The 21,178-nt window shown below is 29.8% G+C and overlaps 1 protein-coding gene across 1 annotated transcript in view; it reads right to left on the bottom strand.

Moving 5' to 3' along the window:
- Nucleotides 1-13,600, bottom strand: part of LOC148308381 (uncharacterized) — a 78,772-nt gene extending 65,172 nt beyond the window's left edge. Inside the window, exon 1 of the mRNA XM_088261846.1 lies at nucleotides 13,202-13,600. Within this exon, the coding sequence (XP_088117972.1) occupies nucleotides 13,202-13,204 (3 nt within the window). The 5' untranslated portion in view covers nucleotides 13,205-13,600. The remainder of the gene's footprint in view (nucleotides 1-13,201) is intronic.
- Nucleotides 13,601-21,178: the final 7,578 nt, after the last annotated feature.

Raw genomic sequence — 21,178 nt, 5'->3', positions numbered from 1 at the left:
GTGGAAAATAATTAACAAAATTGATTATTTTAGTTATTTCAATAAAACATATTTTTTAATTACCTTACGTCCAAGTGATTAAAATCTAGCTACGGCTTATGCGACACCGTTTATCATGGCCCTACTTAGGCTTCAACTTTGTAAGTTTAATAGCCTATATCTCTTAACTGGATTTAATATTTATGGTTAAAATTAATTTAATTTCATGTGATTCACGAGTGGAAATTTGACAAATAAAAAATATTCACTCTATCGCTACAGGCATGATTTTTATGCATTTTTTAAAATATAAAAATTATTTATTTGAAAAGAAATGTTAAAGGATTTCGTTTTTAATATCTAATTTCAAAACAAATAAATTTAATTGTGTAAAGTATGCACTCTTATACATTATACACGTATTCTCATACATAAATGTTCTTATTCATGCAGTGTTGATTTCTAAATTTAGACATTAATGACTTTTTCCTTTCTTTTGGCATTCGCAAAAGCGTGATACTTATGTTTAAATAATTTATATAAATGATCATTCGAAAATACAAGACGACCGGTCAGAAACCAGTTTTTAAGAATAAGCCAGAGATAAATTTAATCCTTATATCCAGTATACCTTTATTTGCATTTCTCTTTCCGATAGAAACACATTCATGAGATTCTACTCGTGTACGATTGTCTTGAAAAAAAAATATCATTACCGAATCGAATTAGAAAAGCACGATTTTTTGGCGAAACAGAAGACATTTTATGTAAATCACTTGTGTTTTAATAGGAGAATGTAAGATTATAATGTAAATGTCATTTGATTCATATATAAATCAAAGTAAGTTTTGGCAGACTTAAAAAAAAGAAACGCACTTGAAAACATCTTAAACGAGGTTTAAAATGGACGACGAAATATTTTTTGTATTTTAATCTGCTGGTGAGAATATCTGTAGTTCTCGAAACAAGTCGTGTTTACATTAATAAACTCATAAAAATGGTTCTATATATACAAGTGCTTTTTTATATATTTAAATCATCAGGTCAAAAAAATAATGCCAAATGAATAAATAATAAATAAACGAATAATAATCGATAAATATCATTAAAATGAAATGGCGTATTGAGAAAGAAAGGTGTGTTGAGATGGTTTGGACATGTGGAACGAATGAGTGAGGAATAAACGGTAAAACAAACGGAAGAGGTAAAGAATATTTGCAAAGACAGAGTGGTGTGGCGTTCTTTTCTCTCTGCCTACCCCTGCGGGGAAGCGGTGTGATGGTTAGTTAGCTACTTTTTAGAATGAAAGGGATTTTCACTAAGTACCTATCTACCTTCTATCGTGCTACAAACTGTTATAAGCGATACAATATGTATTTGATGTTGTAAAACCCTAGTTACATAACTTATAATTCATTTGCTAACTACAGAATAGTTCATCAGCGCAGAAAAGAAATTTACGAAATTCATTAATGCATATTATGTAATTAATCACAAGACGTTACCTTTAATTTGGCTATAAAGGAAGTGAGCAAGTCGACAGTTGTATTCGCTAATAAAACCCAACACTAACGCGGTTTCGCGTTTTGTGCAACACAACGGATTGAGTTGTTTATGAGATAATTAAATTATACTATCGTTGTTCAAGAAACTTTCATTGCTTACACTTCTAAGAGAGTAGATGTTGAAAGTAAGTGAAGGATACGTACCAGTTCAAGGGTACTATTCACTAACCTTGGTTAGTATCGAGTTTTAACAGTTGCTATCAAATGTCGACCAGGGCTGTAGTAGGCTGTGTAGCGACCTCTGTTATGATGTCATAAGACAATCCACGTTGTAAACATCAAACATCAGGAAATTAGTCCACAAATTATTTATAATTAATGGTAATTATAAATAATTTGTGGACTAATTTACTATTTATAAAAGTTAAAATAGAGGGTCGACGAGTTGTGGGCAGAAGAAGGACTCCTGGCTCCGGAATAAACGCGATTGGACGGGGATCAGGACCGTCGAGGCGCTGTTTAGAGCTACCCAAGACAAGGACAATTAATCTCAAGTAATTCTCGACGACAGGGGGACCTGACATGACACGGAGAGAAGAAGAAGAATTTGTAGAAAAAAGTGTCATTCTTTTGAATTTTTCTTCCTTAAATATATTGTCATATTTTAAACCATTTTTCCTTCTGGGATATGAATACATTTCGGTATTACTGTGAACCCACAAAAAAGCCACACTTTCTTGATATTTTTATGTTGTCGTTTGCTTTGCGTTATGTTATTCGAAACAGTAATCAATAACAATCATGAATTTTCCTTTTAATAAAAACTAGCTATACCCGACCACGCGTTGCAGTGGCTCTGTCTGGTTAAATTGAAAGAAAGAACGTAGAAATCCCACATTTCTTATATGTTAATTTTCGCAATACTTGTGATACAATTACAATTATGACTATACAATATGTAAGCAGCTGTCAAGAAGCGGACTGTCTGCCACGAGCAATGATGAGTACAGTATTACGTATATTATTATTACGTTCAACGCACAGCGCTGCCATTGTGGTCATAAAAGGTGCTGAAAAAGTACGTAATTTTTTTTGAAATCTGCTAAAATTTACTTTGATTAATTTATAAGTTATTTATAGTTTTACATTCGCCCATTAAAACACATGTATCTTTTGTGTATTTTAAGGATAAGTCGTAGTAGTAGTAAATGAATATACGAGTATGTTAAATTCAGACGAAACGAAAATTTAAAAAGACAGCAGTTTTTTTTTTCATTTTCTTTTTAACGCCCGTTAAAATGTTAACCAGTATGTCAGAATGTGAACCCAAGAACCTTCGCCCCTGGCATTGTGTGTATAGCGCGGTGCATTGTGCGCGGCGTGTCAAGGAAGGTCAGCCGAGCCTTTCTTCCACCTTCCACCTGTGTATAGGAGCCTTACACACACAACGCCATATTTAGTATTGGCAACGCTACAAGTTCACGGAATGTTATGTGATGTGATCACCCGCGCTGGATACCGCACGCAATGTAATCGTATCGCATCAATTACATACCTACACTCTCGAGGGAAATACATAGGTACCTACTTACTTAACAAATTGTTTAAAAATGTCGATTTTTTCATCAACCCTGACCCTAATTATATAGTATGCTAATTAGGGCTAAAAAATCAATGCAAATCTTTCAACAAGACATATTACTCACTCCTTTCAACAACGTCATATATCAAAAATCGTCAATTTTCAGTTGTGCATGTTTTCGGAAAGCCCAGAAAATGTAATATATCCCAGCAAAAGCGGCATATTTTGAACTAAATATTTACCCGCTATAGGGCAGAAAGTGTTGTTTTTGCATTTTGAAAAAATGTATTGTTTAATTATTTTTTTAAATATACTACATATTTTTCTAATGGAGAAAAAACATTCAGGTTTTACCTAAAAAGATCTGTCGCACAGTAAAAAGTTCAATAAGTGGCTTTATATTTATTTTTAATACATTTTCCCCATTACATTCAATCCCACAAAATACTTTTTGATTTATAGTTATACTAGATTGCTTCAATATTTATGACAACCTGAATTAATTTTACTGAAAAGGACAGCTAAAAGTGCAATAAATATCTTATTATAATATCGCATAATTTAACTTTCTCAGTACCTAATATAGCAATTACTTATAATAAATTTGAAATTTATGGATTTCATATTAGTATTCGAATATATTATGATATATATCGTCCACCCCAAATGGCTTTCTCGGTCATTTCCGCGTACAAAAACATGTTTGTAAACACGCCCATACATCCTACTCACCACGTTAGACCCAGTGATCTGCTAAAGTTCAATATACGAGTACTTGATCTTGATACTGGTTTTTAGCTCTTGAATGGTGGCAACATCGAGAAAAAAGGTGATTAAACTATTGCTACTAGTTTTAGTACTTGCAGGTCTACGTGAATGGATAAAATTAAATATATATTAGCTATCTATGACTTGCAATTTGTAAAATCTATATAATAATTGTTCACATTAGCAAACATGTTTGTATTATGTTATGTAACTGGTTATTACTGTGAATCGAAGGGCAGGTTTTATCGAAACTTCTAGACTGATGAATATGATTTCTTTTAATTATTACATATATCGCGTTTTCCCAATGATTACTTAATGTAGTTAGTTACCTGAGAATGTGTATTAATTGTAGATTATCAGTAGCTCATGGAAGAAGTTTCCAATTTTTTTTTAATATTCAAAGTCATCTAACCCTGTATTTGCAAAAGGAATGAAGTGAATTATCGGCGAGGCACTCATGTTCGCCCTTGCTGGGCCAGGGTATAATAATATACGTAAAAAAATGTCTGCCTCTGTAGCGTAATGGTCAGCACACTCGACTACCGTACCTACTAGAGGTCCCAGGTTCGATTCCCAGGGGAGGTTCAAAATTCCCAGAGGGGAGTAAAAATCAAAAATGATTTTTCACTCTAGTGTTTATTCAATATTACCCTGGAGTGGTTCCTGATGCGGAAGGCTGATCACCTCATTCCTTCATGTGTTAACGATCAAGATAATACTGTGTCAATACGATGCAGTGCCCTATGCACCATTGGGTGTGGAAAAGGGTTAGAAGAAAAAGAAAAAATCATGTAGGTATCAAATCTTGAAGGTATATCGCGTAGGTATATCGAATGTATCGCGTAAAGAGAGTTCAATTATTGATATGTACAAAAAATATATTTGCTTGGAATCATAGTTACGTTATAAAATTAAATAAAAACAGGAATATTGTCTAACAAAACTGAATTATTCCAAAGATATTTTCCTTTAAAAAAAAATTGACTTGATCAAGTATTTCAAATACTCAAAAGTGATCAGGTTAGGAGTCAGAATAATCGGTGGGTATGTAGGAGGAGATGCATATACGTGGAGGTGGTAAATATTGTTTGGAATGACAGCGGTGTGGCGATCTATTCTCTTTGCCTACCACTGCGGGAAATTGGCGTGTGGTTTGTTGTTTTATTTTATATTATCTTCTAAACTGTAATATTCGTAATATTCATATGAGATATTCTAACAAAAAACATATTGGAAACGAATCAAAATTGTAAAATTGTTTATTTTTCATTAAAAAAATAGTTTTTATTAACATTTAAGAAACATTAATAATTCACCACGTAAATTATATAAGATGAAATAAAAAATTACCAGAATGAAATTTGTATTTTTGAATATTGGCAATTAGATATTATACTTTAAAATTATAAATTACCAAGGGTGGTTATTATCATTTATAATCATTTACAACATTTTGAGTGTGTCCAAATACTTGTTCACAAAATCTGGATTATCTCCAATTACAGGAGTTATTTTCATATTATTTTTTGACATCTCATCAAAGATGAAGAAGAATATGGAAGTCTGGGCATTTACGGGGCTGACGACCACCAATAGATGTCTCTAGTTAAGTTCTAGTGATTCAAGAACAAGGTTTCTAAATTGGTTCATATATATAGAACTTCCAAGAATTTGAGTAGTGTGGTTGTCAATAATGGGTAGAATTGGTGAATGTTACTCGTGTGTAAAGTGATCACTTAAACCAGCCTATGCCGGTCGTCAGCCCCGTAAATGTAATCTAAGAATACTGTAAGATTGCAGTGTATAATAATATAATATTGTTAAAAAAGAAGTGTTATAAAATTTGTTGAAGATGTAAGAAGATTATTTGTACATATTTTACTTTATTCTTTTAAGTTCGATTAAAATTTTATTAATAAAAAAAATCTAAACATTTTAAAAAGGAAAATCAATTCAAGTAATTTACAAGTAATATAAAAACATGAGAATCTTACCCCTTCACCTGTAAAGAAAGACACTTCATCTTCGTAAAACAATTACAACAGAAAACTACACAGTAACGTCAAAAGAAACATTGCGTTTTTTAACGTGGCCACAAAATTAACAGCACTGTTAAACGGTTTGGTTTATCAAATCTTAGAAATATCTTTGTAGTGATAATTAATGCGTTTAAAAAAACATTGACATATTGGATTGGATATAAGTGTCAATTTCTATTAATTACGATTATTGTAGGTAGATGTTATGTTTGCTTCGCACATTCATTTGTTATTTTTTTAACTGCCAGAAATTTTGAATAAAGAACCGCTACCGCAGTACCTACCTAAAATAAACAAGCAGTTAGGTAATCAAGTACTGACTGCATACGCATACAATTTGTACGCATGTAGGTACATAATGTGGGCTGTGGTTAGGAGTATAATCTCTTTTTATAAATGTCTTCCTGTTTATTGTGATCGTTTTTCAATGTTAAACGTTACCGTGACATTGGCTATTAAAAAGTGACGTGGAATTATCTAATGGTGTTAAATGGAAACAAAGAACGTACAAAAAGAAATAATCTATGGATTACTGCACGCATTAAGGTAAAAGATTCAATAATACATTTTGTGCAATGTTGGTTTTCTGTTTGATTCATTTCTCATCACTCTATCGTAGGACGAAGTTAATTTAGTTATACAATAATAATATGTACCTGTTGAAATTGCCGAAAATAATATAAAATAAAATAAAAGTTTGCATTGATCGGGAAGAATAAAAACGACACTCTGAAATATTCTAATAAATATTGCTAGTCATATATATCTGTCAAAACTTACAATATGTAATTCAAGGCGGCTTACATTAGGTAAGTTACTGGCGTCAGTACTGGCGCCGAGAACTGAGTTACAACGTAGTCATCAGTCGAGGTTTTTATTTCACTAAGCATAAATGCATAAAATACATGTAGTTACATACACGTTCATCGAAATGATAAAATATGATATTGTAATGAATATTTAAATGTTATTTGAATGTTTTTTAGTAAAAAGCTAGACATGAAGTGAGACCATTTTCCGGGACCATTTTTGTTAAAAAATAAAGCCCTGGTTACATTTATATTAAAATAAATTAAAATTCATGTACACTTTTGAAAACAGTTTTCACGTCGTCATTTTTAAATGAAATCACATTTCAACAGATAACAAAGAAAAAAAGCGATCGAGGCATGACCATAATATGTAATCTGGTATTGTAAAATTGTGATATCAAAATGATTTATTAAAACGCCCAAGAAATAAAATCACTAAATCAGAAGATCTTTGGATAATCCAGTGAAAGTTTTTTTTGTAAATGAATATTACGTTACAACACAATACACTTTTCCCGTTAGTGTCTGTGTATTTTATATTGCTAAATTTCTTTTGCATCTTTAATTTAAATAAAACTGCAATTTATTACCCGCGACAGTCGACACAAAAAAGCAACACGGCAAATTAACTTTACAGCTTCTGTTAGCTAAATAAAATGTGAGGTATTATATTCGTAAGATAAAAAAAATACCATGGTAATAATTTAGATCAATATCAATTTGAATTGCACACTCGTATATTGATCTAACGGAAAAATAATGATTTATCAATACAGAAGATTATTTATGAAATATCAATTCGATTTACAGCATTTTGAGTGTGTCCAAATACTTGTTCACAAATCTGGATTATCTCCAATTGTAGAAGTTATTTTTCATATAATTTTTTGACATCTCAACATAGATGAAGAAGAATATAAATAAAAATTTTGGACGCACTAAAAATGTTGTAAATAAATTATTTGGTCAAATTATAAGCTAAAATAATAAAATGAAGAGGATATTTTCTGGCGTTTCTCATGTTTGTGATTATAATCCAGATTTTGCACCTCACATATAAATAAAAGAGTTTCTGCTCAATAAAAAACTTCTTTCATCTCACCAATAGATGTCTCTAGTGAAGTTCTAGTGATTCGAGCACAATGTTTCGAAATTCGATCATATATATAGAGCTTCCAAGAATTTGAGTAGTGTGGTTGCGAGTGTTTTTGCCTAGAATTTTCACTCATGAATTACATGAAATTAAAGTAACTTTAAACATAAAGAGTAAATCCACTCCCAAGTAGGCATAGGCTATGCAACTTATAAAGTTGAAGCCTGAGTAGGGACATGATAAACGGTGTTGCATAAGCCGTAGCTAGATTTCAGAGTCACTTGGACGTTAGGTAATTAAAAAAAAAAGTAGTAGTGTTTTTTTCAATCATGGGTAGAATTGGTGAATTTCACACGTGTGTAAAGTGATCGCTTAAACCAGCCTATGACAGTCGATTTTCATATTCTTCTTCATCTACATTTATGAAATCAATTAATTAATTCTACAGAAAAAAATTAATATTGCAAAAAGCATTTTAATGTGTTTGGACACACTCAAAATGTTCTTAAAAAAGGATCGTTTTTAATGAAAAGATAGGTATTATATCGCTCTCTCCTTTCAACAACGTCATATATGAAAAATCGTCAATTTTTAGTTGTGCATGTTTTCGGAATGCCCAGAAAATGTAATATATCCCAGCAAAAGCGGTATATTTTTAACTTAATATTTAATAGGGCAGAAAATATAATTTTTTACAATTTGAAGAAAATGTATTGTTTAATTAATTTTTCAAATATACTAAATATTTTTCAAATGGAGAAAAATCATTCAGGTTTTACCTAAAAAGATCTGTTACACAGTAAAAAGTTCAATAAGTGACTTGATATTTATTTTTAATACATTTTATTATATTCTTAAACTTAAAGACGATCTCCTGAAAAATCTAGTTTTTTTATATATGACGTTGTTGAAAGCAGTGAGCGATATGCATTTAAATATACTCATACCCATGGAAGATCAAGTAGGATTCATCTATTAGATGCATCGTAGGTTAATGGCGAAATGAAAAGTGATTGTTTAGAGCAAAATCCTTGCTATCAAGGACAAACCCAGAAATTGGTTCAGATTTTATCAGAGATGATATACATTAACTTTTATTAATAATAAATAATATTCAAATATGTTTTATAACGTAAAGATCATCCACTTGTATATTACTACAGAACGTGATCTGACCATAATGTCAGAAGAAATTAAGGACTCATTTGCTAATGATCTTATCACATTCTAAGTATATCATGGTACAGTTTTAATTTTTTTTTCATGATGTTGCAAAGAAGATGTGGTGAATAATTATAATATATTAGATTAAAGTACAATACGGTAAACCCCCTTATAACGTTGAGATAGGTACCAGAGGGGACGTTATAGGGTAGTTGATGTTTTTAAATTGTATTTCAATTTTGAACGACTCATTACAGTCATTTCAGCTAGTTAAAATGTAAAAATACAATTTAAAACATCAACCTATTGTAAAATTCCCTAAGATAAAGGGAAACCTATGTAAACGTTGTAGGGGGGTTTACTGTAAAAAAATAAAAATAATAAAAAAAGTTAAAATAATGGATACAGGGCCCTCGTGACGTTACCCCGACACTGTAGAGCGAGTGGTATGTTTGCATCAGCACACATACCACATTGGGATTATTTCTCATGGTAAACTTTAATTCTTTATCTGCACCCAATGGTGCATAGGGCACTACACTGTAATGACGCAGTGACGCAATGAAGGCAAAGTGATCAACCCTGTACTTTTGGTACGAGTCCAGGGTTAAGGTAAATAAATATGATGGTAAAAAATCGATGATATTTATTTTGACCTTTATCTAGGAATTGAACCTGGGACCTCTAGCTCGGTTGCTAAACATGCTTACCATTAATTACAGTATGGAGGTGGGCGTCATACAAATGCTCATGGTAATACAATTTTTTACTTATTATTCTGGCTCTCATCTTCACCCAATGGTGCATAGGGTACTTCAACGAATCAATGTATTGAAAGTTAATTATATTTATGAAATCAAGGTGATGATCAGTTATCATCCGTTGTACTCTATTCTAACTCCGATTAATGTATTGCTTGTTAAATTAAAAACGGTTACGTTAAAACTGGTTTTTATTTTTATAAAACATTCATTTCACATAATATGTTAGCAAATAAAAACAGGAATTTATGTTTCTTTAAAAATTATAACATTAGTGTGAAATAATAAATAAATAAACAAATGTTTTGGTCAACAACAGCGACCTCCGTGTTCACATTTGTATTTTAATGTATATTTACTGTTGAATACATTTTTTTAAATAATAAAAAAACATTAGATAATACGCAATAATATATTTAAAAAAAACTTTTAGTATTATAGAAATATATTATTTTTATATGTACGACCTTAACTCTACTAGAATTTATTGAATAATTATGATAATAAAAAATAGATTTATATTATCCACTGACACTTCGTGATGGAATTGCATTTTAATATATTATTAGATTAAAACCAATAGATTTAAAGAAATAGTAGTCTGATGATGTCGGTAACGACGAAACCCGGTCGCTGGTCAAATAAAAATAAAGTAGAAAAGCTAAAAATATTGGTTTTAATCTAATAATATATTATGATAATAAAAAAAATGATTTACTATTTTTTAACGTTCCTAAATAATTTAAACCACCTTATTTTTTAATTAAAGTTTTACTTGATAAAAACCATTTCTTATATTTTTATTGTGACACGCGTTTCGATGCATTCCACGTCATTTTCACACCGTATGTGAAACTAAGTCTAAATTTTAGAGATTTATCCTTGGGATGTTGATGAATGACGAGGGGGTAGGAGCTTTTTCTTATTTTTATTGATATATATATATATATATATATATATATATATATTATATATATATATATATATATATATATATATATATATATATATATATATATATATATAGCAACTTTATTTTCTCTAAATCTAGGAAACATTTCATGTAAATTATTTTTTTCTTAAAACGTTGTTTTTTCATTGAAAAAATAAGTAAACAGGTAATGAAAGGTAAGGAGTTAAAAAATAAACATAAAAATATATTTTCCATATATATTCTAAAAACAAAAAAATATCCAATATATATATATATATATATATATATATATATATATATATATATATATATATATAATATATATATATATATATATATATATATATATATATATATATATATATATATATATATATATATATATATATATATATATATATATATATTTATATATATATATATATATATATATATATATATATATATATAATATAATATATATATATATATATTATATATATATATATATATATATATATATATATATATATATATATATATATATATATATATATATATATATATATATATATAATATATATATATAATGATAAATAAATAAATAAAAATAAGAAACAGCTCCTTCTCCCGCTTCATCCTTCAAGGTCCCAAGGACACAGCTATAAAATTTAGACTTACCTTCACAATCGGTGTTTGAAAATGATGCGGTATGCATCGAAACACGTGTCACAATAGATTTAAAGAAATAGTAGTATTTACGGAGTAAAACTTAAATTAAAAATGGATAAATATTACCACAAAGTGACTAAATTTATGATATCACATTATTATAAATACAGCGTAGCGCATCAAACGATGTATTCAATGAATCAAAACGTAATAGAAAAAAATTTAAACGCATTCTTTAAAATAAAATTTGACTAACTTATAATGGGTAATAATTTAAAAATCATACAAAAAGGTCAATGGTTAATTATAAATGACCGTTTAAATAACTTTTTGCGTCATATTTACATATTTACAAATTTATGTAATCGTCATTTAACGGGTAAATTCATTAGGTATTAAAGTGTCTTCAGGTATTTGAAAGCACACCATATTGAGGATTATGCAAAGGAATTGATAAACTCATTGATTCTCTAAAAATATTTCGGCCAACAAGCGCATAAAACGTACACGAGTATAATTTGTATTAACTAATCTTTGAAGTTGTTTTATGTAATATTTTTGTCATTACGGACATTTGAGAAGAAGTACAAGTTGGAGAAATTATTACGTTACATAAGCAAACATTCTGTAGTTTTTATATTGCGTTTATTATTTCTTAACACGTGGAATCGTCAGCAAAGGCGTCATTATCTATTGATTTTATCTAATAACCGTAAGTAAGTATGAAAAAAAACGGTTGACCGCAATAATTTTGTATTGTATATTTATATTTTTATTACTATCACAAAATACTACACGGTGTTTGTGTTAAAGCACTAAAAAATATGAATTTATATCACTAAAGAAAGTAGAAAAATGTTTAACTTTAAAATCATCATTTATAAATTAATTCAAAGTACACTTTAATTAAAACACCTTTAACGTTATATTATATTTAAAGTTTTAATCAATAAATGAATCTTTACTTAATAAATAAAACAATAAAATGGCCAAATAAATTTCAATTTTAAGCAAAATGGTTATTATTGGCGACATGACCTTTTACTGAAAGTTATGAAAGTAAATTAATTTACAAAATATTCGTGGGAGGTTCTGTTTCTGTCTTCCGGCATCATAGAATTTTTAAATTTGAATGTATTTTAATTTATTGATTTTAAAGGAAGCTTGTCATCTACGAGAAATTGTGCTCAAAATATTTTGTTTTGCACAAACGGATAATATTGTTTAATTGTTATTTAAACGTAGAATTTTTAATTTTCTTAGTTTCCTTATTTTTTCTTGTCCAGGATTGAAAATATTATAAAGGAAACTTTCCGTAAAATGATAGATTACTTTGTCGTATAATGGAAGTTACTTAATGTACGTATTTAAATAATGTCAATTAAAAAAAACTATATTATAATGAATCATGAAATATATGTAAATATGTATATATATATCCATACATATAAATAACATATCCTTTTCCTTCTTATATATAATATTAATCATATTTTGTACAAAAATGGCTCTCTAATATTTATTAAGTATGAATTAATACAAAGTTTTTTTTTAAATGGTATGTCAAGAGTGTAAACCCTTATTTATAAGTTATATATTAACTTCATGTTTTATCTGCCAAACAAAATTATTTAAAAAAAATTACATCATATACATATATATATATATATATATATATATATATATATATATATATATATATATATATATATATATATATATATATATATATATATATATATATATATATAAATATATATATATATATATATATATATATATATATATATATATATATATATATATATATATATATATATATATATATATATATATATATATATTATGTTTTAGTTTGTCGTTCGAATGTTATTCTTAAAAATAAAAATAAAAATAAAAAAATGACTCACCATGCTGATCTTATATTTCCTTTCCAATTCCAGTCACTCGAATGAAAATTTATACGATATAAATTCAATCACCGAATAAAAGTTTTTAATCGCAAAAATTAAAAGAAACAAACAGTTTAATAAACGAAAAAAAACACTCAGAAGAATCTTATTCTATTTAGTTTTTTTTTTCTAAAAGCGCGCGAACGTAAGATTTGCACTCGATATTCAAAAACGCGGACAACGTTCAGTAAGCGGTCGGAAGCGATCGAGGCATGACCGCAGCCCGAGAGAGCTTGGTGTTAAATAACCTAAAAGCAAAACGGAACCGGCGCGATAATGTCGGGTGCATTATGTCCTCCGAAGAACTGACTGCGGCCATTAGAGCACCGCGGACCGTCTAGTCTCGTCTTCGCCTTCCCGCCGAGCGCCACTCACTCTCTCGGCGCGAGATTGTTACCTAACTCTCTCCGAGTCTATGGCCCCGGCCATCTCTAGTGAGGGCGGAGATGTGCTCGACTGGTCACCCCAAATTGGCGAGCATAGACCATAATCTGGAGATCTGCAATCTATGATGACAGACGGGCTTTCCGAAATGAATGATCCAATAAAATAAGCCAATATATGAAGATTTCACTCAACTTCTTCTTATTCTTCTTCTAACATAGGGCACAGCGTAATAAAATGCAATGTTATCTTGATCGCTAACACATGAAGGAAACGTGATCAGCCCTCCACTTCAGGTATCAGTCGAAAAGTAAAAAAATCACTTATATTTATTTGACTCCCCCCCCCCCTTGGGAATCGAACCCGGGACCTCAAGTACGGTAGCCGAGCGTTCTGAACATTACACTACGAAGGCGGACATATCATTCTTTGTACTTACTTTATTATCCTCACTACTATCTTCAATCCCTGATCCACATTCCAATGGTGCATAGGGCACTGCATCGTATTTACGCAGTGTAATCTTGATGGCTATTTATATGAAGACAAGGTGATCACTCCTCTACTCCTACCAGTCCAGGGTAATATCAGATAATTTTTTTAGTGTAAAATCACTAATGTTTATTTTTACTCCCTCTGGGAATCGAACCCGAGACCTCCAGCGCGGTGGTTAAACACGATAACTATTACACCGCGGAGGCGGATAGTAGGTATACATGTATAGCATTTTTAACTTTGTGGTATGGTAACATGACACTCTCCTTATAATAAATCGTTTAGTTTGTGTAATATCACTTAAAGCTCTACTTCACGACTACCGGTTTCGGAATAATAATTCCATCATCAGGTTTGCTGTGAACTACAAGTGAACGATGAATGATAAGGATAGTGTTTAACTAGTAGTGTTTAACTAACATTGAGATTTTCCAGTGAATTCTCTTAACAAATCCAGATTAATCAAAACTGTTTAATCTGGTTTCGTTAACACTCTCTCTCTCTCCGAAAACATTATTCGCCTCTTCCACATTCATGCATCTCCTCATACATACTCGTCAATTACTCCGACTCCTGACCTGACCGCTTTCAAGTTTTTGATATACTTGATCATACCAAGTTTTCCTCGATCTTCCTCATTTAGAAATGTGAGCTATTTCGTTTATTTTTTCCATTTTATCAGACTGAGCCATAGCAAGGCATCGCCGCGTATAGGTACTTCTTGAATAAAATAATATATACTAATCTCAAACGAATTTTAAGAATTCTCTTTAGAAAAATATATTGTTTATATATATGTATTTTTTTTAAATATGTCAAGAAGATAAAATCAAAAAGGATCAGTCCAAGGTAGCATAAAAAAATCAATGAAAAACACACACATTCATATAACGCGTATTCGTTATTTTAATATCTACGATAATTTTAACGATAATTTAGCCTTAAAATATTAATTAGCTGCAATAAGATATTAATTATATTATAAACAGTATTTTTTTAAACCTGTGTATTATATGGCCTGAAATCTTACTAGATCCGTTAACTAGTTTTAGATAAGCAATTTTTATACACTAGTAATTATGATTTTTTCTTCTTCTATAATGTATTTTTACGCACATCTCCTGCGTTATGTGGGTTTCGAAGCCGAGGACAGTGTAGCGAAACAAAACAGTAATTTAGAAAAATAATACCTTGACTCTTTGACTTGATGTGAACTGGAAAATCTCTATTCATAAAACCGTACAAATATTGAACCTCAAATATTTTTATTTATTTATTTATTTATTTTAAAACACTACATACATAAGTCACATATATATACTATTTCCAATGAGTATTTTCTTTTACTGATTTTACGAGTAAGGTTAATAGGACTGAAGCACAAATAAAGTTTAAAAAAAGATAAAATAATTAAATTAAAGTAACACAGCGAAAAATGTTAAATGTTATTTTATTAATTGATTCGGCAGTCACTTTGTGGTAAAACCTATCCATTTTTAATTAAAAAAATACTTAGTAAATACCACTTTTTCTTAAAATCTACTACGAAACGTGTTTCGATGCATTCCGCAACATTTTAACATACGGTGTTGAAAACGATGCGAAATGTATCGAAACACAGTAGATTTTAAGAAATAGTTTTATTTACTCAGTAAAAGTTTTAATTGAAAAAGTATAATATAATATTGTAGAATTAGTCCCTGTATTTCTGAAACCTAATACAACACCGATAATATTTATATTGACATCACAACATAGATAAAGAAGAATATATTTTCTGGGTATTTACAGGGCTAACGAACTGTCTTTGGCAGGTTTGACTGATTATTTTATGCACCCATTGTTGACAACCACTCTACTCAAATTTCGGGAGTTGTATTTATGCTTCAATTAACACGTTCTCTCACATGGTTGATATGACAGTTTTTTTTAGTTAGCTGGGGCCTTAATGAAATGTTTAATATGTAAGATTCGTAATTGTAAGATTGTAAGTCTACAAAATTGTATTTTATCGTTAAAAACACATCAAAATAAAATTTGTGTTTTTCATTTTCAAACTAATAGAGCATTAGTTTGAAAATGCCATAACAGTGTGAAAAAAATTGTCGCAATTTTTTTTGTGTGTTTTTAACGAAAAAAAAACTATTTAGTATTTGATAGTCCCAAGAATCAACAATAAATATGGGAGCCGAACACTGCAATATATCGTTCCTAACATTTTCAATTTGTTGCCGGCGGATGTAAGAGGTCAAAATAAAATATGGAACAAAGGCAAAGTAAAGGAATGCGTAAATAAGTTTTATGAAAATTGTGAAATGTTTGTATTCTTAATTTTTATGTCTTTTTTGCTGTATATTAGGTTAAAATTGTTAAAAACAATAAAAATGTATTAAAAAAGAACTTCACCGACAAGACACACAAGGTGGCTTGGTGGGTTTCTGCAAAAAATTTTCTAAATATGTAAAAATTGTGATTTAAATAAATGTATACAAATAAAAATAAAAAATAAATAAAAAAGTAGACTCCAAAAATCGGTGTTTGATTTTACATTTAATATGAAATTACATTTATGAAAGAACACACTCTAAATATTGTGGAAAATCATCGTCCAGTAATTTGTACCGAACATCAATTTAACAGTTATTTTAAATGTTTTTTTATCGACTTATTGTATTTATTGTATTTCTGATATCTGATACAACACAGATATTATTAGCAAAACAAGCGATTTCGTTGTTTTTTTTTTTAGTTTTACACGGCTATTGCTTTTCCGGTTATGATGCAAGTACCGAAAAATGCAAATCACTATCCATCTTCTTTCTGGCCCACGCGATCTAACACCACTAAATAATGTCCATTAATAAAGAACCAAAACAAAGAAATCTCCGCGCCTAAATAGGAATACACATGATAAATTTATTTTGTTTCAAACAAAAAGATAGCGCGTATTTTGTTTACAGGTACTTTACATTGTAATGTTATGCGTCGTGAAATCAATTTGGAATTCGTTGTTTTCTTTACATGGTATCTTCACATACTCGATCAATTCCGAGAGTTATGCAATTTATATTATGTCCAAATGCTCGTTGCGAGGAAAGTGAAGACGCTAAAACATAGTCAGCGTTACAATGGGATGCTTGCTTCCATTATTACCGAATAAAAATATTGTTATCGAAATTTTTTATTGATATAAAAGGTTTACGACCTGAGATATAACATACACCATTTCACAAGTAACACACAATTCTAACAATTATTGACAACCACACTTCTTAAATTTTCGGACCTTTGGTTGATTGGAGTAAACTTTTAATTTAGCTAGAACCCTTTTATTTTTTAATGCATCCACAAGATCCTTCTTACACTCCTCAAATTTACTCAAATTTCAGTTTTTTTATGTATATGCTTCGATTGAAAAAATATTCCATGTTCTGAATGATCACTTAAAGTTGCCCATGACAAGTCAGAAGCCTTGTAAATCAATTAAAAAAAACTATTTATTGATTTGGCGTTTAATTTATAGAACTACATTTTAATTTATGTATTAATTGTCGAATCAAACATAGAATTTTTGAGTCTACTAAGTTTTATTTTATTGTTAAAAAACACCAAAATCAATATCGTGCAAGTTGTTTCGCGTAGTTATAACATTTCAAATAATTTTGTAGGTATGAAAGGTAATTTTTAAATCACAAAATGGCACACTGATTTCGTCGTGTCTAAGTACCTAAATATAGATATCCTCTCATCAGAGATTGTTGAATTGTTATGTTGACTAAAAGCGAAACAAGAATCAAATACTAAATATAATTTTAAAAATCCTACATTTTTAATTTTGTTTGTTAATGCGAAATCGGATGATCAGATGTCCTCGATAAATACTCGCAATTCAGAGAAAGTATGTAGGTACATTATTTGTAAACGCTGTGAATAATAATTATCTAGAAACGGTGTTTAATTTCCTTTTTTTGATTTCGCTAAATTAACAGCGGCCAATTTCAATCAAACACTAGAATGTGGTCCTCATTAAACATTGCATTATTTGCTAGAAAATTAAATAGCGATACCTTAAATATTAATTAGGTCGGTACATACGGATATAAAACATGTACACATCGCTCACTCCATTCAACAACGTCATATATCAAAAATCGTCCATTTTCAGTTGTGCATGTTTTCAGAATGCCCATTAAATGTACTATATCCCAGCAAAAGCGGCATATTTTTAACCTAATATTTACCCGCTACAGGGCAGAAAATGCTGTTTTTGCATTTTGAAGAAAATGTATTGTATAATTATTTTTTTAATGTACTTAATATTTTTCAAATGGAGAATAAACTTTCAGGTTTTACCTAAAAAGATCTGTTGCACAATAAAAAGTTCAATAAGTGGCTCGATATTTATTTTTAATATATTATATTTTATTTTTAAACATTAAAAACGATCAAAAAATCAAGTTTTTTGATATATGACGTTGTTGAAAGGAGTGAGCGATATACTTTTATTTCTTATAAAATAATACGTTGTTATAATTCATGCACTTTGCCTATTGTCCGTTGCCGGTAATCTTCTCGTATTTCACGGATATATATTTTGGAGGTATTTTATAATAATTATAATAATTTAGGATAATTAATAAAGCGCTATTTTTGTAAAATATTACCACTCACCCGATTTTTCTTTTGTGGAAGTCGGTCCTCATTACACTTTGCAATATTCGCGAGAAAATTAAATGAAGATACCTTAAAGCCTAACTCGCAATAATAGAATTCGTTACTCGTCCGGCTGCGTGGAGAGCCGGTTGCCACCTCACGCAGGTTTTTATTTGTTTTTAAGCATTTATATGAAAAAAAAATTTTTTTTTTGAAACTCCTTTTAATAAGTCTTATCTTTCCAAAACCATATATTTAATTCGAAAAAAACCTGATTTATAAAATACAAAAACGGTGCTTTAAATACGTCAAATGTTACCTAGGTTTAAAGAAAATTAAGTTCTGATTTAACGTATGTTGGGCCATAAATAATAATGAGGTCGGTACATACGGATATGCACATACTTAAATTATCTTAAATAAAAAGAAAGAGGAAAAGTGATGAATGCACGTAGCCTATTGTCCGGTGCCAGGAATCTTCTCGCATTTCACGGCTATATATTTTTGTAAGTACCTATCCGATTTTTTATAATACATACTTGTGGTTTTATGCCGGCACCATTAGCGGGTAATCATAGCACTGGAAATGTTACGTCACGTTGCTGAGAATACACACAATAATAATGCTTTGTTCCGATTACCGTAACTCCTAATAGCGTGGCTTCTCATTAGAGAAACCACTTCTATACCCATAAGCATATTGGTCTTCAAATATACTAGTAATCTAGTTCAAACAAAAATGTATACAAGTGTAATTATCTACTGTTTGAACGGTGAGAGAGACCGCTTGACATCAAGATGTTTACAGAACATAATACTCCTTTTTGTCATACGATACATAACACAATAAAAGACATGAATGCACAAAGTTTTGCATATTGCAACACAAACTTGTCGTTCATTTGTAGTTTAGTGTCGTTATGTCGAGTAATAGTTACGTGTACGATTAAAACATGTGATGTGTTATAATTATATAACGTGTAATGACCATTTTCAGAGTATAATGACAATTTCTTTGACTAATGGATTGATAGTTGCTACTCTTGAATTCTGGTGACAAGATAAAAAATGAATCATTGTATCGATCACCTAATTGGCTTGCCTACATTTTAAATTGGCAGAGAATGTCGAGGAAATGAATATCTAGTTACTTTCATCGAATTTCATTCCTCCGATGAATGCTATCAAAAATTGTGAATTCAACAATCTATTCCATTCATTCGCTACCTTTTAAACATATAAAAATACTATTATGTACGATACCTTCGACAGTAGGTACCTACACAAATAGAACATACTAAGACATGTAAGCATTACATGTAAGCGCAAAATTTGAACAGTTATACTTCGGTTATGATGTGGAACCTCATCTACTTACGTATTTACAACATTTTTAGTGTGTCCAAATATGTGTTCACAAATCTGGATTATCTCCAATTAGGAGTTATTTTTTACATTCTTTTTGACATCTCAACATAGATGATCTCAAAAATTGTGACATCTTCTTGATCTATGTTGAGATGTCAAAAATACTTAAGTATTATTTCTTTTATTTTTGTCGTGAAATGTCCTAGGTACCTTGCCTTTAAGGTATTCCTCCATAACATATTTACGCATTGATTTAAAAAAGAATATTAATAATAATCAGAATTTATCGGGTACATCGGAGGTATTATATATAGAAACATCGCGTGAAGAGTGTGCGGGAACCGCGACACTATATTCGCATCTCACTCTTGCATACTTACACTGAGCAAGCGTGAGGAGCTCAAATTCAATGTTCTCTGTAGCTAGCGAGCTGCCGGCAGTAGCTCTTGAGCTGTCGACAGGAGTGGACCTATGCTTGTTCCGTAAGGTTTTTTTAATGTTTTCAGCAAATAAATAATTTTTTACTTCTATTATAATTAATTAAGGGGATTAGCTATGAATGTCCGTATTTTTCCGATTTCAAATCGTTAATTTTTTATTGTGTAGTGTCTACCTAATACTGGGACGCGCGTTTTATTTTATCACCGGAAAGGAAAGGTTAATATGTAGATGCCACTTGGTTATCAATATATAATAAATATGGCCAAAAAAATCTCACTCCAGCTCTTAAATTGTTTTAAAGTGACCTAGTGCATGGATAAATAATATACGAGTTTATATGATTGCAATGATTTCAACTTTCACAGGTGATCTGTCGGGTTTTTCAAATATTTTTTCTGGACCGCAATATATGTTTATCATTGTCAAAAAGCAATTAGCCACTCCATCTAGAACAAGATTAACTTAAACATTTATCATTATTATAGTCACAGGATGAAAAGGTAAATTGATGAATATCACATTTTTTTAATGTTTAAAGCATTTACTTTGTGGTTAGTTATTTTTTTAATTTTTTTTTAAATGTTAGTATATAAC

The sequence above is a fragment of the Brachycentrus maculatus genome, unplaced genomic scaffold, assembly GCF_059751285.1.
Source record: "Brachycentrus maculatus isolate JH-2025_06_01 unplaced genomic scaffold, ASM5975128v1 h1tg000167l, whole genome shotgun sequence".
NCBI classification, from domain to species: Eukaryota; Metazoa; Arthropoda; class Insecta; order Trichoptera; family Brachycentridae; genus Brachycentrus; species Brachycentrus maculatus.
This window is presented reverse-complemented; position numbering and strand designations above follow the sequence as displayed.